General features: G+C 39.0%; 1 protein-coding gene across 6 annotated transcripts in view; it reads right to left on the reverse strand.

The window, feature by feature from the left end:
- CCDC138 (coiled-coil domain containing 138) overlaps window positions 1-21,753 on the reverse strand; it is a 149,389-nt gene that overhangs the window by 105,427 nt on the left and 22,209 nt on the right. For all 6 annotated transcript variants that reach the window (XM_037527394.1, XM_037527398.2, XM_037527396.2 and 3 more), the window contains exon 7: window positions 15,426-15,545. In XM_037527394.1, coding sequence (XP_037383291.1) covers window positions 15,426-15,545 — 120 coding nt within the window. The remainder of the gene's footprint in view (window positions 1-15,425; window positions 15,546-21,753) is intronic.

Raw genomic sequence — 21,753 nt, forward strand, 5'->3', positions numbered from 1 at the left:
TGAACCACTTATTATAAAAACACTCATAAAACAGTAATAAAATGAACTTATCTCAAAATAATAAAGGCCATGTATGTGACAAACCCACAAGGAGCATCATACTCACTGACTAAAAACTGAAAGCATTTTCTCTAAGACAGAGAACAAGGCAAAGGATGCCCACTTTTACAACTACTGTTCAACACAGTACTGGAAGTCCTAGCCAGAGCAATCAGGCAAGAAAAAGAAATAAAAGGAATCTATGTTTGAAAAGAAGTGAAACTATCACTGTTCACAGGCAAGATAATATACATAGAAAATCCAAAAGACTCAACCAAAAAAGTGCTATCAAATCAATATGCAAAAAATCTGTAACATTTCTATATGAGAACAAATAATTACAAGAGAAATTAAGAAAACAATCCCACTTCACATTGCATCAAAATAGATGAAATGGCTAGGAATAAACCTATAAAAAAAAAAAGAAGTGAAGGGCTTGTACACTGAAAACTATAAGACACTGTCAAAGAAATCAAAAGAAGACACAAAGATATGAAGGGATAACCTATGTTCATGAATTGGATGAATAAACATTGATAAAATGGCCATATGAGCTAAAGCAATTTACAGATTCAACCGCAAAATCCTAGTGACATTCTTCAAGGATTTAGTAAAAACAATTTTAAAGTATATATAGAATGAGAAAAGACACCAAATAGCTAAAATAATCCTTAGAAAAAAAGAAGAAAATTGGAGGTATCATAATACCTAACATCAAACTATAATTCACAGGAATAGTAATAAAAAAAAAAAGGTACAGTATTTTAACAAAAACAGAAACACAAAGTAAAGTAACAGGATAGAAAGCCCAAAAATAAAACCCACAGACACAGGGACAGTTAATCTTTGACAAAGGAGTCATGTCCATACAATGAAGAAAAGAAAGTCTCTTTAATGAAAAAAGGAAAGCCATTTTAATGGAAAACTTGAACAATCACCTGCAACAAAATGAAACCAAATGATAACTATACTCAAAACTTAGTTCAAAATGGATTACAGACTTGGTCATAAGACCTGAAATCATAACATACATGAAAGAAAACACAAGAAATACATTTCTGGACATGAATCGCAGAGATGTATATGGGGAGGCAACTTTAATGACAAGGGGAAAACAAAAGGTAAGCAATGATGGTGAGTAGATATTTGCTCATCACACATCTGACAAAGTGTTAAATTTCTGACATATAACACCATAGCAAAAACTAACAAACGACCTAACCAAAAAATGGACAGAAGACTTAAATAGCTATTTCTCCAAAGAAAACAGTCAGATGAACTACACGTACATGAAAAAATACTCAACACAACTTCTTATAAAGGAAATGTAAATTAAAGACACAATGAGATTTCCTTTTATTCCTCTGAGAATGCCCTTTTTCAAAAAGACTGGAAACAAAAACTGCTGGTGCAGATGTGGCACAAAAGGAACACTCATCCACTATCAGTGGGAATGTAATTTGGTACAGCCTCCATAGAAAATGGCATAGCGATTACTCAAAAAATAAAAATGGAAATAACATACGATCCAGTAATACCACAGTTACGTACTTACCCAAGGAGCATAAAAGCACTAATGCAAAGAGACTTATGCAGACCTAATTCACTGCAGCTTTATTCATAATAGCCAAGTTACAGAACCAACCTAAGTACCCATCCACTCAGTGCATTAAAACTCAGCTGTTTTTTAAAAAAAATGAACACACCTATAACACGGCTGAGTAAACACGCCCAGGTTTACTTCTCTCCTAAAACTTCTGCAAAAAAAAAAAAAAGAGAAACTGTTACAAGCACCCAGAAAAACCAGGCTCTTCAAAGCGGACATCAGACCGTATACAAGGAGCTGGAGAAGACGACTTTCAGTAGATATCTGGCATCTCAACTAACTGCAGCTGCTACTGCACCACTGCCGCTGCAGCTGCCATTGCAGGCACAGCAACTGCCACTGCAGAAACCCAACTGGACCCAACCCTGGGCTCTCAGCCATCTCAACTACACTGGAAAACATCAAAGACTTCTAGTTACCCACAGGTGAGAAATTGTGACCCCAACACTCTCAGCCTGCATCCTGGGAGAGAACAAAACCTGAACTGCAAGAGTTCCTTTTTCTTCTCTCCTCAGAGATGCACCCAGGAGGGACTTGAACAGCAGGGCTCAGAGGCACAAACCACTTAATCTCCCAGTGCCACACACCAGCCAGGCTCCTGGGAGGGGTGCAAATTTTGTCATTTTTTTTTTTCTTTTTCCTTTATCAATGGGTCTTTTACCCTCTCTATAGCTCACGTTTCTCTTTTCTTTTGGGGGGTTGTTTTTTTTCATCCCAGACACCTCAAAGGAGAGAGCAGACCCTGGGAAGACTATCCCACTCAGCCTTAAGCCAAACACCCCCCCACCACCCCTCCAGTGGACTAGAGTAAAACAGTGGACACCAGCTCCTTGGGAGCCAACAGAGTCCTGAGTGGCAATTCTTGCCCCCTTTTTTTCTTTTTCCCTCTTTTTATCTTTCTTGTTTTTGTTTTTTGCTATTTTTCTTTTTTCTCCTCATTATCATTATCATTCATTTTTTCTTTTCCTTTCCTTCCCCTTCTTCCTCTTCTCTGTCTCTTGCTTGCTTCTTTTTTTCTCTCATTTCTCTCTTCTTTTTTATTTCCTTGTCATTCTTCCCTTTTTTATTATTTCTTCTTTCTTTCTTTCTGCTCTCCCAAGCCACAACCAAGAGGGACCTAGCAGTTCAATGCAGAAATACATCCCACTCAGTCAGCAGGCACCTCCCAGTGGATTGGGCCTCAGCTTGTGCCTGGTGGTGCAGCGCTCCACAGGAGACTTTTAACTACCCCAGGCTGAAAGGTTGGGTCTGATCCTATGTAGTGGGGGGCTGGGAGGCAGGGGTTCTTGAGGCAAATGACAGCTCACAAAAATATCTGCCACAGTAGAAGTGTACCTAATTGAGAGCTACAGGAATCCCCCACTCCTAAGGCCCACCCACCCCAGTATTCCGGGATACCCAGCTCCAGGAGACCCTGGAAGAGCCACCACTGACATCAACTGTCTGGCAGATGTGGGAACTGCAGGAACCCCCAACTCCCAAGTATGGTAGCCCAAACCCTCTGGGAATAGTGACTGGATGTCCCATCTGCATCAGCAGTGGTCTAGTTGAAAAAAGTGGAGGGGGAAGCTGTAAGAACCCCCGCCCCTAACTCTACTCACCAGCCACAGTGGCCCAGGCACTAGGCAGATACAACCATAATCCAGCAAGAGAACTCAGAAATCATGCCCACCAGCACCAATGGTACTGGGGAACTATGAATAGAGCAAACAAAAGGCAAACAATGGGAAGAAAGAAAAACAGAAGATATCACAAGCCTTCCTGGGAACAACACACCACAGAAAGAAAGTCAACCTCTAGTACACAATAATACGAATGCAATAATACGGACACAGAAGAATATTTCTGCCTGACGGATAAAGAATTCAGAATTGCTACAATGAAAACACTTAAAAGATTTAAGAGAAAATGCAGAAAGGGAAAAGAATATAACCAACAAACTGAGAAAAGAGAACAAATCCCTAAAGAAGAAAATAAAGGAACTATAGGTTGTCAAAAGTTTAGTGGAGGAGCTAAGGAATTTTGGGGAAAATCACGAAAACAGAATACAAATGGAAAAACTAATCCATACTCTCAAATATACAGATATAAAAGGAACCAAAAAAGAAAAGAGAGGTATGGAAAAACAATGAAGAAACACGTCAAGAACAAACTGACATCATGAGGAAAGGAAATACCTGAGTCATACAAATCCCAGAAAGTCAAAAGAAAGACAAATGAACTGCGAAACTATTCGAAGAAATTACTGAAGAGAACATCCCAAACATGAAGAAGGAAATGAAAATAGACAAACAGGAAGCTAGAAGAACACCAAATTACCATAATGTAAGAAAGACTACAGCAAAAGACAAAACAGTAAAGTTCCCAAGAGTCCAAGACAAGGAAATAACAATAAAATTGATGAGGAGGAAAGAAATAGATAACCTATAAAAGAAAACCAATTAGGCTGACATCCGATGTCTCTGAAGAAAGACTATGGGCAAGAAGTGAATGGAGTGACCTATTAAAAAAAAATTCAAGACAAAAAATGCCAATCAGAATACTTTTCCAAGCAAAGCTCTCCTTCCTCTACGAGGGAAAAATAAGGACCTTGTCAAGACAGAAAAAATCTTCAGAAATTCGTTATCACTAATGAATTTCCACACTCCAAAAAAATGTTACAAGAAGCCCTAAAGCCAAAACCAACAAATGTTACAAGAAGCCCTAAAGCCAAAGGAATGAATAGGAAGAACAGGAAAAGATAAGAAATAGAACCACAAAATGATAAACAAAATGGCAAGTATAGACTCAAATGTATCAATAATAACTCTACATGGACTATACTCATCAATAAAAACACACAGGGAAACAGGCTGGATTAAAAAACAGAATTCAACCTTCTGTTCTCTCCAGAAAACACATTTAACTGGAAAATATAAACATAAATTGAAAGTAAAAGGTTGGAAAAACAATTCTACAAGCAAATGGACCACAAAAGAAGGCAAGAACAGCCATACCTACATCAAATAACATAGACTTCAAACTAATAAAGGTGAAGAGACATAGATGGTTACTACATTATGATCAAGGGGACAGTACACCAGAAAGATATAGCACTCATCAACATATATTCACCAAATAAAGGAGCACCAAAATATATTAGACAATTATTATCATCTCTGAAAACAGACATTACAAAAAAATACTTATGAAGGAGACTTCAATAACCTACTCTCAACCAACAGACAGATCAATGATACAAAAAATAAATAAGGATATATTATAGCCCTAAAAAAGAACTAAACCTCATGGGCTTAACAGATATCTATAAAACACTGCGCCCCAAAAAATGTGACTACACATTTCTCTCAAGTGCATAAGGATCATTCTCCAGGATTGATCACATATTGGGCCACAAGACAAACATCAACAGATAAATGAAGATCAAGATCATATCAGTGTCTTCTCTGACCATACAGGCATCAAACTAGAAATCAATAACAAAGAGAAAGGAACCCTTCCACTTCATGGAGATTTAACCCCAGGAAGACCACTGGATTGAGATAAAAAAAGAAATTTAAAAATACCCTGCAGGGCCTCCCCGGTGGCGCAGCGGTTGAGCACTGGATTGCGAAGCAGCCCGCGGCCTTTGCGGTGCCGGTTCGATCCCCGGCTGCTCCCCGGCCACCAGAGGGTCCCACATGGCGCGCAGACCTCTCCTGCCGCCCGCTGCTCCCCTCAGCAGTGTACTTCAGTCCTTCTGCCTGCTCTGCTCCCCGCTCTGGTGAATTCTCTCACCCTCCCGCGCTTCTGACTGTACCCAGTGCATGTATAAACAAGCAAGCAAAAACAAAAAACAAATAAATAAATAAAACATGCCTCTATAAAAAAAAAAAAAATAAAAAAAAAAATTTAAAAATACCCTGCAACGAATGACAATGAGGACACAACTTTCCAGAATGTATGGGATGCAGCAAAAACAGTAATAAGAGGAAAGGATATCGCAATACAGGACCACACCAAGAAATAAGAAAGAACTCAAAGAAACAACCTCATCTCCCATCTCAAAGAACAAGAAAAAGAACAACAAAAAAACTCAAAGCGAGGGCCTCCCTGATAATTCAGCAGTTAAAGACAGAGCACTATCAAGCTATTGCCAGCCACTGCAACATAAGTTCAATCCTCAGCCAGGGAGATAACCCAAATGGCACAGCAGACCTTACCTGCTGCTCCCCTCAGCAGTGTATTTCAGTAGATCTCCCTGTTCTGCTCCACACTCCGTTTCTGGTGAATCCTCTCACCCCCTCACACACATACCTCTGGCCTACACTCCATTTCTTCTATGCAAAATAAATAAATCTTAAAAAAAAAAAAAAACCCTCAAAATCCAGTAGAAGAAAGGAAATAATAAAAATTCAAACAGAAATAAATGAAATAGAAATTAAAAAAAAATCAAAAGATAAATGAAACCAAAAGCTGGTTCTTTGAAAAAATAAACAAAATAGACAAACCTCTAGCCAGGTTCACAAAGAAAAAACATAAGAAAACCCAAATAAATAATCATAAATGAAAGAGGAGAAATTACAATAGACACAGAAATTCAAAGAATAATCAGAGATTACTATGAACATTTATATGCAAACAAGTTCAACAATCTAGAAAAGATGGACAAATTCCTTGAATGATATAATCATCCAAAGCTAGATAAAGAAGAAATAGAACACCTAAACAGAACAATTACAAGCAGTGAAATTGAAACAGTAATCAAAACACTCCCCCAAAACAAAAGCCCAGGATAATGGCTTCACCACCATGATATTTATTACAGGGGCACATGGATGGTTCAATATTCGAAAATCAATTAATATAATATAACACATCAACAAAACGAAAAATAAAAACCATATGATCATATCAATAGATGCTGAGAAAGCATTTGACAAATGCTTTATGATGCATTTGTCATCCATTTATGACGAAGGTCTTCAAAATTCTTGGGCTGAAGGAACATACTTTAACATAATAAAAGCCATATATGACAAACCCAGACAGTATCATTCTCTATGGTGAAATGCTGAAAGCTTCCCTAAGATCTGGAACAAGACAAGGATGTCCACTCTTGTTATAGGACAGGGAGAGGGGCAGCCCAAACCCCGCAAACCTGCCTATTCTACATGGGTTCTGCCATCCGCCGCATCAACACAAAACATAGGAGACTTTAATGGGAAGGAACTTTAATAAAACTAGGAAACAATACAGGTAAGGCAAAGAGTCTAGTTTCTAAATGAAGCACCCAAAGTTACCCGTCCCCTCGTGGGTAAAAGTCCATCCAAATGGGATTGGCCCAGAACAAGGCCCCAAAGCCTGCCACAAGTCTAAAGCATCTTCCAGTGGGGACCCACAGAAAAGGGTCACAAACAACCAGACAAGCCCGGAAGGAAAAGAGCAAAATCAACATCAAAATAAAAGCTGCCATTGTCACCTCCCCACAGGTCTCACCCACATCTGTGTCACCTAGTCCACGACCAAAAGACAAGCGCAGTTTCTTCACGTGTCTCTAGGCTCCATGTGCCTCCTCCAGGTCTCCTGGCTCCATCCTGTTTCCTTCCTCAGTCTCTTCTGCAGCTTCTCCTCTTCCTGCTCAGCTCCACCCTCCCTTGGGTGGGGCAGGGAACCTCCCCCTTTCCTGGGGACCACCCTGTTGCACTCTTACCACTGCTTTTCAGTGGTAAGAGGACTGAAAGTTCTAGCCAGAGCAATAAGGCAAGAGAAAGACATACAAGGAATCCAAATAGGGAAATAAGTAAAACTATCACTTTTTTGCAGACTATATGATAATATACATAGGAAACCCTAAAAACTCTATAAAAAACTAATTAAAATAATAAACCAGTTTAGTAAAGTAGCAGGATACAAAATCAACACGTAAAAATCAGTAGCCTTCTTATATACAAAAAAATCAGTCTGCAGAAGAAGAAATTTTAAAATACCATCCCATTTACAACTGGACCAAAAAAAAAAAAAAAATCAAACACCTGGGAATAAACCTAACAAAGAAGGGGAAAGACCTCTATAAAGAAAATTACAAAACACTGTTAAAAGAAATAGAAGACACAAAGAAATGGAAAGACATCCCCTCTTCATGGATTGGAAGAAGTAACATTATCAAAATGTCCATCCTACCCAAAGCAATTTACAGATTCAACACTATTCCAATAAAATCTCAATGGCATTCTTCAAAGAAATAGAACAAATATTGATGAAAATCATATGGAATCAGGGACCTCCCTGGCAGCACAAGGGGTTAAGTCACAACACTATGAAGCTATCCACAGCCACTGCAGCACAAGTTTGAGCCCCAGCCAGGGAGGTGACCTATATGGTGCAGCAGACCTTTCCTTTCTGGCTTGCTGCTCCCCTCAGCAGTGTATTTCAATAGATCTGCCTGTTCTGCTCCCCACTCTGTCTCACCCTCAGCCCCACACCTCCGGCCTGCACCCCATCTCTTATTTGCATAAATAAATAAATAAATCTTTAAAAAAAGAGGAAAGAAAATTATATGGATCAAGAAGATGTGGTGTATACATATACATATATATATATATATATATATATATACACACACACATACACACAATGGAATATTACTCAGCAATCAAAAAAGATAAACTCATGCAATTTGCAGCAACATGGATGGAGCAGGAAGGGAGCATGCTCAGTGAAATAAGCCAGAAAGAAAAAGAAAAATTCCGTATGGTCTCACTCATAGCAGGAATCTAGAAAACCTAAAGAAGGGACCAGGAAAAAGAATAGCTATAATAAAGAAAAAATCAAAACCAACAAGCAACTATAAACCAGAGATACACTATTGGGGGGAGAGGGAGGAGGGATTGGGGTCAAAATAAGGGGGGTACAATTATATGGGAAATATAAAACAAAGAAATCAAAAAAAAAGAAGAAAAAAGGAAAATGGGTACAATAATACTTTATAATGTTATTGAACATATTGAAAGAATAAAAATTAAAATCAAAAAAAGTAAAGAAAATCACATGGAGGGCCTCCCCAGTGGTGCAGCGGGTTGAGTGCAGCACTATGATGGTGTCCGCAGCCTCTGCAGCACAGGTTCAATTCCTGGACAGCCAGGGAGATACCCACATGGCGCAGCAGACCTCTCCGGTCTTGCCTGCTGCTCCCCTCAGCAGTGTTTTTGGTCCGTCTGCCTGATCTGCTCCCCACTCTGTTCTGGTGAATTCTCTCACCCTCCCGTGCCTCTTGCCTGTACTCCAGTTCTTATATAAATAAATCCTTAAAAAAAAAAAAAAGAAAGAAAAGACAATCATATGGAATGACAAAAACCTCTAACAGCCAAAGCTCTCCTGAATAAAAGGAGGAGAATGAAGGTATCACCCTCCCAGACTTCCAACTATTCTACAAAGCCATAATAATTAAAATAGTATAGTACTAGAACAAAAACAGACAGAGACCAATGGAATCGAACTGAAAATCCAGAAAACCCACATATATGGACAACTAATCTATGACAAAAGAGGAAAGAATATGCAATGGAACAAGCATAGTCTGTTCATTAACTGGTGCTAGGAAAACTGGACCACCACATGCAAAAGAATGAAACTAGACTACTGCCTCACATCAGGCAGAAAAACCAACTCAAAATGAATAAAGAATTGAACATAAGACCTGAAGCTATAAAACATGTAAAAGAAAATGTAGGCAAACATTTCATGAGAAACATTTGAGAAAAATTTGAGATTACATTTGAGAAACATCTTTAAAGACTCATCCCCAAAGCAAAGAAAGTAAAGGAAAAGATGAACAGCTGGGATTACATCAAACCAAAAAGCTTCCGTACAGCAAAAGAGACAATAACCAAAAAAAAGAGACACCCTACTGATAGGGAAAAAATATTTGCACTCTGTATGACTGATAAGGGACTGATTCAAAAATTTTAAAAAAGTTTATAGAACTCAACAAAAACAAAATTAAGAATCCAGTCAAAAAACGGGCAGAAGAGCTAAAAAGACACTTCTCCAAAGAGGAAATGCAAATGGCCAAGATAAGTAAAAAAATGTTCAATATCACATATAATCAGGGAAATGCAAATCAAAACCACATTCTGACAACAGTGAGAATGGCACATATTAAAAATAAATAAATAAATAAAACCTGGCAACAAATACCGGCAAGGATGTGGAGAAAAAGGAACTCTCTCACACTACTGGTGGGAATGCAAACTGGTCCAGACACTATGGAAAGCTGTGCGGAGGCTCCTCAAATTACTGAAAATGGAGCTACCACGTGACCCATTGATTGCCACTCCTATGAATCTACCCAATTGACACAGAAACATTAATTTGTAGGAAACCTGCACTCCTATATTTATTGCAGCAGCACAATTTACAGTAGCTAAGGTATGGAAACAACCTCAATGCCCAAAAACAGATGACTAGATCAAGATGTGGTAGATATATACAACAGAATACTGTTCAGCAATCAAAAAAGATAAACTCTTGCCATTTGCAGCATCATGAATGGAGCTGGAAGGTATTATGCTCAGTGAAATAAGTCAGAAAGAAAAAGAAAAATAGCAGATAGTTTCACTTATAGGAGGAATATTGGAGAAGCAACTATAAATCAGAGACATTCAGCTGGGGAGGCAAGGGATTAAAATGGGCAGGAAAAACATAAGAGACTATGGTGATGGTTCATGGGTGACTTGGTAGTGGAAATTTTATGGGCACTACATCTAAGAGGAAAAATCAATCATTGTACAAAAATGAGCAATGATTTAATAGATATAAATATAAATATAAAAAGTTTTTGAGACAAAATGGATGAATCTTGAGGTGATTACTGTAGATGAAATAAGTGATAAAGTAAAAGACAAGATACAAAATGGTTTAATTCACTTATAGCTTGTAAATAAGCATCAAAAACAAATGGCAAAATACAGCAAAAACTGAAAATGTACTGGATACCACAGGGGATAGTGAGGGAGAGATGAGAAAAATGTGGAAGAAGGGAGGGTCAAAGGGCATTGATACTTGAGCTTTTGTGGAAGGTGTGAAAAGCATATGCAAATATGCAGGGCTGAAGATGCAGTCACAAAATCATAGTCACATAAATAATGGCAACTCAATAAAATTGGGGAGAATAAAAGGACACACTCTGGAGGCAAAGACCAGGAAAAAAAAAAAAAAAAAAACAAATATTTGCAAGGATGTGGAGAAAAAGGAAGTCTCATCCACTGTTGGTGAGAAGGTAGACTGGTCCAGCCTCTATGGGAAACAGTATGGAGGTTTCTCAAAGTATTAAAAATATATCTACCATATATCCAACAATTCCACTCCTACGTATCTATCTGAAAAATGTCAAAACACTAATTTAAAGAGACATATATATGTACTCCCCTGTTCACTGCAGCACTGTTCACAGTAGTCAAGTTACAGAAACATCCTAAGTGCCCAAAAACAGATTAGTGGATTAGGAAGAATATGTATGTGCATATGTACACACACACACATATATATATATACCCAATGGAATAATACTCAGCTATAAAAATAAGAAAAAAACTCTTGCCATTTGCATTAACATGGATGGAACTGGAGGGGACAACACTATGCTGAATATGTCAGAAAGAGAAAGGCAAATACCAGATGGTCACTTATAGGTGTGATATAAAGAAACAAAACAAAGGATCAGATAAAACCAAAACAATAACAAAACTAGAAATCTGACTGCAGAATTGAAATTATCAGAAGGAGAGTCACTAAAGGAAATAGGGAAGAGGGAACAATGGACTATGATGGAAGACTATGGGTGCTTTGGTGGTGGGTGTGGTTTGGTAACATATATCTGAAGGATGTGCTCCTACTCCTCTAAATCACATACAGTGTTGTAAAACCAATGTTACCTCAATAAAAAAAAAAATTTTATTAAATTTTTTTCGTTAATAAGAAATTTTTAAAAGATGTTACATAATAAAATACCACCCAACTACAAATATGAAATCTTGCCATTTGCAGCAACATGGAAGTAGCTGAAAGGATTAAGCTAAGCAGAATAAATCAGAAGGAGAAAGACAAATACCAGATGATTTCAGTCATATGTAGAACACAAAGAAACAAAGCAGAGAAAAAGACTGCAGAACTGAGGCTACCAGTGATGACAGCCACAGAAGCCAAGAGTATACAGGATCCAATGGACTGTAGAGAGGATTCTGGTACTTTAGAGGTGGGCATGGTGTGGTAACATACACTGGAAAAGGGCAAACATATATTCCCAAAACATTATCAGTGTTATAAACAACATTACCTCAATTAAAAAAAAAAATTTCTTAAAGTTTACAGCAGGCTTGAAACAGTCTGCCTATTTATGCATGGTTTCTCTCAATATTTATCCTGCGTAAAGTGAACATAATTTCTTGAATCTAAATAGGTGTCTTTCACCAGTTTTGGAAAGCTCTTCACTATTATTTCTTCATATATTTTGTCTGTGCCCTTATCTCTTTTTGGAACTCCTACATTAAACTTTTTAATAATATCTCATGTCTTTCTAATGGACTTTCCATTCTTTCTCCACTCAATATTTTTGTTTGGAGACTTTTTATGAAACTTTCTTCTAACTCACTAATCTTATCTTGCTGTCATGTCTTAGCTGCTGTTCAACAACAGAGTTTTGAAACTCACTTAGTGTATTTTTCAGCTTTCAAATTTCAATATAGCTCCTTTTTATAGATTCTAATTCTGTAAATTTTAAATCTTTTTCTCTATTTTCTGGAATCATTATTTTAAAGTCATTGCCTATAACTCCAATATCTGGATCACTTGCAGGTATTTTCAGATTGTCTATTTTTTTTCCTCTTCATATTCAGTCATGGAATTGTGTCTTTTAATGTGTTTATTAATTTTGTATAAAATTACATATATTTCAAACTGTAATATAGAATATACATACATTAATGTGCATGTATAACACATGTAAATATATATTTTATGTTATGTATAATCTAAAAAATTATAAATTTTTTATACATGTGACATCTTCTAGAGAAAGCACATTCTTTTTTTTTTAAGATTTACTTTTATTTTATTTATGCATATAAGAACCGAGGTCTACTCCAGAGGTGCGGGGTGTGAGAGGATTCACCAGAGACAGAGGTGGGAGCAGTACAGGCAGATCTTCTGAAATACACTGCTGAGGGGAGCAGTGGGTGAGACAGGAGAGGTCTGCTGCGCCAGGTGGGTTAGATTTCTGGCTGGGGATCAAACTCCTGCTGCAGTAGCTGGCAATAGCTTGATAACAAAGAGACTTAAACACCTCCCGCCACCAGGGAGGACTAAGAAGGCTCATTCTTTCTTCAGTTAAGTATTTACAATGAAGACTATCTTAATCTGATCAGTTAAGGTCACATTCAATGCAGGAAGGGATCTATCTACTTCTTTTTTTTTTTTTTTTTTTTTTAAAGATTTATTTATTTATTTATTTATACAAGCACTGGGTACAGTCAGAAGCGCTGGAGGGTGAGAGAATTCACCAGAGCCAGAGCGGGAAGCAGAGCAGGCAGAAGGACCGAAGTACACTGCTGAGGGGAGCAGCAGGCGGCAGGAGAGGTCTGCGCGCCATGTGGGACCCTCCTCCGGTGGCCGGGGAGCAGCCGGGGGATCGAACCAGCGCTGCAGAGGCTGCGGGCAGCTTCACAACCCAGCGCTCAACCGCTGCGCCACCGGGGAGGCCCGGGATCTATCTACTTCTAATTTGCCTCTTCCTAGGGTACAACCTGAAGTTTTCAATTGAGAACCTCGGGTATTCACTGTGACCCTCTTCCCCCTTCAGAGTCATGAACATTAATCTTTGAATACCTAGCTTGGCAAGACTTAAAGAGCAATGTTTTATTGGGCCTCCCCGGTGGCGCAGCAGTTGAGTGCTGGCTTGCAAAGCTGCCCGCAACCTCTGCAGCGCTGGTTTGATCCCGGACCACCGGGTGAGGGTCCCACATGGTGAGCAGACCTCTCCTGTCTCACTGGCTGCTCCCCTCAGCAGTGTGTTTCGTCAGTCTGTCTGTTCTGCTCCCTGCTCTGGCTCTGGTGAATTCTCTCACCCTCCCATGCTTCTGACTATACCCGGTGCTTGTATAAATAAATAAATTAATTTTTAAAAAAAAAAAGAGCAATGTTTTATTAATATTACTAAAGGAAAATTATTTATATCCAGTGCTATCACAGATTATTATGTAAGTCAGCACAGAAACAATTTACCTTTTTATTTAGCAATTTTAAAGCTTGTCTCATTCATTTTGTCAGAAGATGTGACTCTGCCCTACAGGTCAAATCTTACCACTGCCTATATATATAAATTGTCGTTAGGACACAACCATGTTCACTCATTTACTGCCTCTAGCTGCTTTTGCATTATGAGGGTAGAGCTGAGCCATTGCAACAGATACCACATGGCCCGCAAAGCCAAAATATCTACTAACTAGTACTTAACAGAAAAAAATTTGCTGAGCCCTGATCTACACTAAACAAAGTAACCATGAAAAGACCTTCTGTCACCTGGTACCAAAGAAGTTTTCAGAAGCTTACAGTTTGGTACACTAGATCCTAAGTCCTAATTATCAATAGTTTCAATGACATAATAATGTACATGTCCACTCCAATCACCATACATGGAAAATTATGAAGGATTATATGAATCTAAGAGATAGGTTTGGGAAACAATTTACTTATGCTGCAATTAAAGAAGTCTTTCTCAAAAAAAGAGATCTAGCTTGAGATTGTGATTTCTAGATTACAGGAAAAAGTAATCTACTCAGGGATAAAACATGATTGCTGACAAGAGCAAATCAAGATCATATTCCAAAACTGTGGGAGTCCACAAATGAATTCAGGAAACCAAAGAATTAAATGAGAACTATGGTATGTAGTTATCACTGGCAAATAAAAAGGTAATACAACAAGTAATGACTACAAGAAATCAAAAGCAGAAACAAGAAGAACATACAGCTAGTTTCAAGAGACAAACTATCTCAGGCAGTCTGAGCTTAATTACATTTTAGGACAGTTACATAAGCTTTCCATCCCAGTGCTTTATTTTTAAAGTGAATTTGTTAAATCACTACTTTTACTCATCTACATCTCCTCCACACATAATTACATACATAATCATTCTCCTGTCCTTCTTTGTCTCATTCAAATGAGACAAATACATTCCTTCACTTTAACATATTCCTTCACTTTATCATATTTTAGTCAAAAAGTTCACAAAAATTTTGTTATACAATTTTAGGTCAGTATTAAGTACTAACCTTATACCACGTATATACAAAATTATAATATGTTACCATCTATACTCATGAGACTAAGAGGAAAACAAAACTTGCTTCCTTCTAGTAAGTGTCCAGTACCTAATACTCAGGAAAAAAATGACTCTACATGAGAACTTGTATATGTATCTAACAGTAGTTACAAGAAAAAAAGGCTAGAAATCAGTGTCTAAAATTCCCCAGGTTTTTTCCTCTGCTGTTTTTTCTATCTAGTAATCTTACATTTTAAAATTTTCAAATTACCACACAACTCAGCTGGTTCAAAGAATAGATAAGGAAGAGTTAATTAACAGTTTAAAAATACTTGTATTTGGAAGTATTTTAAAATAAAGCTAACAAATTTAATTAAAATTTTCTCCAGTCAGAGTAAGTTCTAAGACTTTGACTATAATTTTGTTAAATAAACTATATAGTTCTAACAATGTCATATAATCATATATTTAGATAGGTCTTACCTGTTTTTTTAAGTTATCATTCAATTCTTTCAATGCATCAAAAGAGGACCTAAGCCTTTTGCTTTCTTTACTTCTCTCCTTAAGAACTTCAGTTAAGTGTTCAACTTCTACAGCATGTTGCTAAAAGAGAAGAAAAGCTGATATAAAAATTAGGTAAGGATCCTACATCACTAATGCTACAGAATATCTGTTAATTAAAAATCAATTCCTTCCATCATAAGGATTTTAATCAGTTTATTTAAACACACATGACTAATATTGCAAACGATTAACACAGTGTAATCAATCAAAGTAAAGCCATTAAAAGTATTTGTTCAAGGGCCTCCCCTGTTGGCACAGTGGTTGAGCGCTGGGTTGCGAAGCTGCCCGCAGCCTCTGTAGCGCCAGTTCTATCCCCGGCCACCGGCAAGGGTCCCACCAAAAAAAAAAAAAAAAATGCTATCTGCATGTGTAGCGCACACACACACAAAAAAAGTCTTTGTTCAATACCTGTTACAGAATGCATTAAAGGGGAAGGAGCATCTCAGCACAGTGATCTGGCACCATTTTCACAGCACCCCACTAACAGGCAACAGCCTTGGACTACAACTCCCAGGATACCATATAAAGAACTTTCTAAATGGAGGGCAGCTAGGAAGGTTGAGGTGGATATAGAAATGGAGGTGGAATGAATAAGAGAGGGCAGATACATGTAGGAAAGACGTGTGGAAGAGAGACACTTGGAAAAGTCACAATGACTCATAGACTTGTGGGGAGGCTACTCCTAGTCCTTGGTAAAGAGAAAAGCAACCATAATTTTGATCTTGTGTGGATTATATAGCACATTTTGAATTCTGGGTCTCTCCGTCTGTCCCAGTTCTTGGGTACCTGCATAAACCCTTTCTTGTGGTTCCCTGCTGGAAGCTGCTTTAGGTTTGTGGCAAATGATCTGTTTTGGGCTGAACCTATACGGATGGACATTTGCCCACAAGAGGATGGGTAATTTTTGGAGTTTTATTTGGAATCTGTTATTTGAAAGCCTTTCTTCTCCTTCTCTGTATGCACACCAATTAAAGATCTTTCACAAGAAGAATATGCTTTCTTTGCCTTTATGCATGTGGATGGTCAATCTCTTAGAATAACTCCGTAACAGTTTGAGGTCCCTGGGTACCCCCCAATCACAAAGTTAAATATCTATTAAAATATTTCAAACAAGTTAAGTAGAAATAAGGCTATTTGCTACTTCTGTTCTGAAAAATATACCTACAGAAACTCCCTGAAATTTGTATTTGACATCATGAAATGATAAAACAATGAAAATTTATAATCCTTTTCAAGAAACTACTCATAGCTTTATAGATTAAAATGTAAGGTAAACAAAATTTTGGTAAACAAAATTATCTGGGGACCCTGCCCCTAGTGTGGCAGGCAAACTAATAAGCATCTTCACAGGCTCCATCTTAGATGCAAATATCTGCTGCCTGAAGGCTTAAGTCTTTTCAGATAAAAAATGTTTGTTTTTTCTTTTATACAAGAACCGGGGTACAGGCCAGGTGCACAGGAGGGTGAGAGGATTCACCAGAGACAGAGCGGGGAACAGAACAGGCAGACTGACGAAATACACTGCTGAGGTGCACAGTGGGCAAGACAGGAGAGGTCTGCTGCACCCTGTGGGACCCTCGCCGGCCGGCCAGGATGGAACCCGCACTGCAGAGGCTGCGGACAGCTTCACAGTGTGGCGCTCAACCGCCTGCACCACCAGGGAGGCCCAATAAAAAATGTTTTAACAGTGAGCACCCAGCCTTTACATCTCCATAGGGTATTCTTCTAAGAGGAGATTGGAATTTGCATTGCCTTCTTCTAGCATGTCTATTTTTGGATCAGGATAATTTTGAGCAAGAAGTCCCTCTTAACAAGAACAGTGGTGACTCACTGGTCCTGTCTACTTAAACAAAATTCAAACTTAAGCTAAATTTTAGAACAGTTCTCAAAGTAAAATCTGTTAGGCTGTTTCCCAGCTTCAAATGCTCACTTTGATTAACTAATATCTTTGTCTAACTATTCTTGAGAATTTTTCAGTTAACACTCTTAAGGAGTAGAACTATAGAATGGATAGAACAAGTTAATTTCTTGCTATCACACATATGTTTTACATCTCAAAAAGCTATTGCATTTTTTGCAACAGATGGCACTAGTTTATTCTTGGAAGTACTAGAGTCATTTGCATCCATGTTATTACTAGTCATTTGACAGTTGATAGTTCTAGCTTCATTTTGAAAAAAAAATGAGCAATTTGGTTGAGTTTTGGAGATTTTACAAGTTGAAGAATGAAGATCAAACTGCATTTTGGCCATATTTTACTGTTTTACTTCTGTAAAGGGAAGAATGTGTGTCAAGCTTGTGAAAAGTTGCCTAAAGTTTACAGTTACAATGCCCTACAAGAACGTCAGTGCCAACGATGGTTCACAAAATCCCATGCTGGTGATTTTGATCTCAATGATGATCCTAAGTCAGGGAGGTTCACTGAGGTTGATGATGACAAAATAAAGGTATTGATCGAGTCAAACCTACATTACACAACAACGAGAGACTGTAGAAACATTGAAAATATATCATTTAAGCGCTCACGGATACCTGAAAAAATCTGGAATACATAAGCGAGCTCCATATTTGGGTTCCTCATCAACTCAAAGTTCATTTGATGGTGTGTATAAACACCTGCAATATGCTCATTGACATGAGGAAAATGATCCTTTTTTGAAGTGACTTTTAACCGGTGATGAGAAGTAGATTTTTTTACAACAATGTGGTGCACCAACATTCTTGGTCCCAATGTGATGGTTTGCCTCAAACACATTGAAAGCAGCCATTCATCAGAGGAAGGCTATATTTTAAGTGTGGTGGGATTTTAAAGGTGTCGTGTTTTTCAAGATCCTACCAAAGAACCAAACCATCAATTCAAATGTGTACTGTCGGCAACTGAACAGTTTGAACAAATCCAGCAACCAGAAATGTCCAAAGCTTGTTAATCGTTGAGTTGTGTGCCATCAGGACAATGCAAGACCACATACAAGTTTGAGCACCTATCAAAAATTATTGGAGCTTGGATGGGATGTGTTGCCACATTCACCATAAGACTGTTACAGGTGGTGCCCCCTGGAGGAGAGTGCAGGTGAGGATAGATAGTCTCAGGGAAAATTCTAACAAAGTATTGCACTTGGGATGGAGACTCTGATAAGACATACAAGGGACTGCAGAAGCAACCCCTGGAATTCGTTGCTCAGGATTAAGTGTTCAAGCTTGAGTATTTCAGACTGAGCTTTCAGGATTTCAGCGTTTTCGGATCTTTAGCAATTCAGGGGTCAGGGATTTCTGTCCCCAACATGCTGACCTTCAAGAAGGCTGTTGCAGTCCTCTGAAAAATGTGAAGAGACTTCCAGCAGCCAACCTCAGAGAAGAAAAGTTCGGAGGCTTTGCAAGTAGCCAAGCAACAGAAACTGTTCCCAGTTTTGCTGCTGTTACAGCCTGGCAGGGAAGATGAAGACCCAGAGCCTGGCACTTCACTGAGCTATGCCAAGTGTGACCATCTGTTGGGTCGGGTCATTTGGCCACTGCAGCTGCTGTTTTGAGTGTCTCTGGTCTCTCTTGTCTGGTACTGTACTGGGGCATTTCAGCAGCCCCGTGAACATCTCCTGTTGTGTCTTCTGTTGTTGTCGTAAGTTGGATCCTGGTCTGTAGTCTGGCCGCATGCTCCAGGTCTGTAGTGGCAGGAAGGCACCATCTTGGGAGCGTTTGTGTTTAGGACTTTAAAACACTGGGCACTGCTTTGGGTAAGGTAAATGGCCATTTTTGGCTTTAGTAACTGTTTTTGCCTAGTTTGTTAAATAAATTCCATTATAGTTGTTCTCTGAATCTCAGTAGTCTTGCAATTGTGCACATGGGTGAAGAACTCAGACAGTGAATGATAAACTATTTTGGCAGTGTCCTTGGCCAGTTTTAGTGCCCCCTGCTGCCCTTTATCAGTCTGACCTTGCACCGTCAGACTTCCACTTCACTTCAAAGCTCCTGTATGGTGTAACATTCAATTCAGATGTTATAAATCAGTTTTTTGCCAACAAAGACAGGTTCTTCTATGAATGAGGAATTATGTTCACTGAAAGATGGAAAAAGGTTATCTAACAAATAGGCAATATATCATTGATTGACCTTTGTTCTTTATATAAACGACCTTCGAAAAACATAGAAAAAAATACATCATGACCTTTCTGACAACCCAATACATAATAAAATTTCTTGACTCCCAAGCTATTTTACTCTCCTTAATCAGTTTTGCAAATGACTCAAATCAACCTCCCCTCTAATTCCATTTAAATGGAATAGCACATTTTAGATCTATCCAATGAAATGAAAGTCTCAATGATATTTAGACAGAGTTTATTAATCACTTAGAATTCCAACCTGGTAAGCAATCTTTATTGAGAAAAGTAAAAAAATTAGGATGGAGGCAACACAAGACTGTTACTGGGGCCCTATAGTTGAACTACACTACAAGGCAAGAATGGCATTTTATGGCTGCCAGCCTGGAGAGTGGGTGCTTTGGAAAATGTGTTGTTTATCCCAGTTTGCTCCAAAGATCGCTGCATATGGTCATTCACGCCCTGTGGGCACCAGGCAGATTGAAAGGAGCAAGAAAATACTCTAGGCAAGAAGGATCAATTTGGGGCTCCAGGGACTCTGAAAAGACAAAGCAGCACAGCAGCAAGCCCTGTGGCAGGCATTCTCCCGGGGCCCCCAACACTGATCATAGAGACTTGGAGATATGGAGAAGGCCAGACTGCAGGCCTCCAAAGAAAGAAGCCTTGGTGGCTAACCTCTGAATAGAGAAGGTAAAAGGTTTTGCAGGTAACCAAGTGGCTGAATCTGCCTTTGGTTTTGTTGCTGTTGTAGTCTATAGAAAGAAAGAGAGAGAGGAGAGAGAGAGAGAGAAACAAAGGCCCAGGCCTGGTGCTCCACTGAGCTGTTGTTGTTAGTGTGAGTCAAAGGATCATGAAGAGGTGTTCACTGGCTCCTCTGGCATCATCTCCCAATGCTGCTGTCTGTTCCAACATGCTGTTCATCCCAACCTTTGGATTGTTGCTGTGGGCTGCTGTGACATTGTTTCACCAACTCCAACTGTGGCAGGATCCTGGCACGTAGCTTGCCTGGCTACCATGTCCTCCAGGCCCTCTTCGCAAGATGATGTCACCTTGGAGGAGCAGTTTTTGTTTGGGACTTCTGAACATTGTGGGATCTATCTATGGTGAAATAGCCGGCCATTTGTTGCCTTAGTAACTTTTGTTTTCACTGTTTGTTAAAATAAACCCCATTGATTATTGCTGTTCCCTGAATTTGAGTGGTCTTACAATTTTGCCTGAAGGTGAAGAACTCAGTCACCTGTACTCTATTGGATACTGTCCTTGGAGGGCTTTAGTACCCAAAGAGTCATGCTTCAAGACCAGAAACTGGAGGTAGGGATAGACATTATTAACACAGTTGTTAAGCCAGCTATAGAAGTGAAAAATCCTTAGGCCCCAACTGCCATAGCCAGTATCAGACTGCTAAAGAAAAGTATCCTGCGATACAGACCACAGGTGGGGATATGGAGATTGAGGCCTATTGCTTCTCGGCCTTTTGGCTAAGATCAAGTAGAGATTAAGGCCTATTGCAGAGAATCACTGCTCCTTACAAATCAACCTACCTTACCCTAGAAGTAACGATTTTAACAATAACAATTCAACAAAGGAGTGAACCACTTCCAAAAAGAAAAACACTATCAGTACAATTTTTGCTCTGGCAAAACAAGCTCTCCTGCCTATGCCTATGCAGGCATCTCTCTCTTAAACCTACTACCTCTTTCAAAAATTCAGCTCATGTCCCAAGACTTCATGCCTGCATTTATTCAGGCATCTCTTTTTAACAAACTATAACAGGGTGGTCCCTAGGAAAAGGGGAGGGTCCAGGTTTCCAGCCCCACCCAAGAAAGAGTAGAGCTGAGCAGGAAGAAGCTGGAAAGGAGACTGAAGAAGGAAGGAAGGATGGAGATCCAGAAAAAGACCTGGAGAAGGCATGTGGAGCAGAGAGACAAGTAAAGAAGCTATACTTGCTTCTTGGTCTTGGGCTGGTTGAAACAGATGTGGGTGAGAGACCCGTGGGGACTGTGGGCTGACAATGGCAGCGTTTATACTGATTTTGCTCTTTTCCTTCCAGACTTGTCTGGCCATTGCTGACCCTTTTCTATGGGTCCCCACCAGAAGGTGCTTTTGGGCCTCAGTGGCCCTGCTTTTGGGCCAATCCTGTTTGGCTAGGCATT

The sequence above is a fragment of the Talpa occidentalis genome, unplaced genomic scaffold (assembly GCF_014898055.3).
Source record: "Talpa occidentalis isolate TD23 unplaced genomic scaffold, MPIMG_talOcc4v2.1 talOcc4.5, whole genome shotgun sequence".
In the NCBI taxonomy this organism is placed as follows: domain Eukaryota; kingdom Metazoa; phylum Chordata; class Mammalia; order Eulipotyphla; family Talpidae; genus Talpa; species Talpa occidentalis.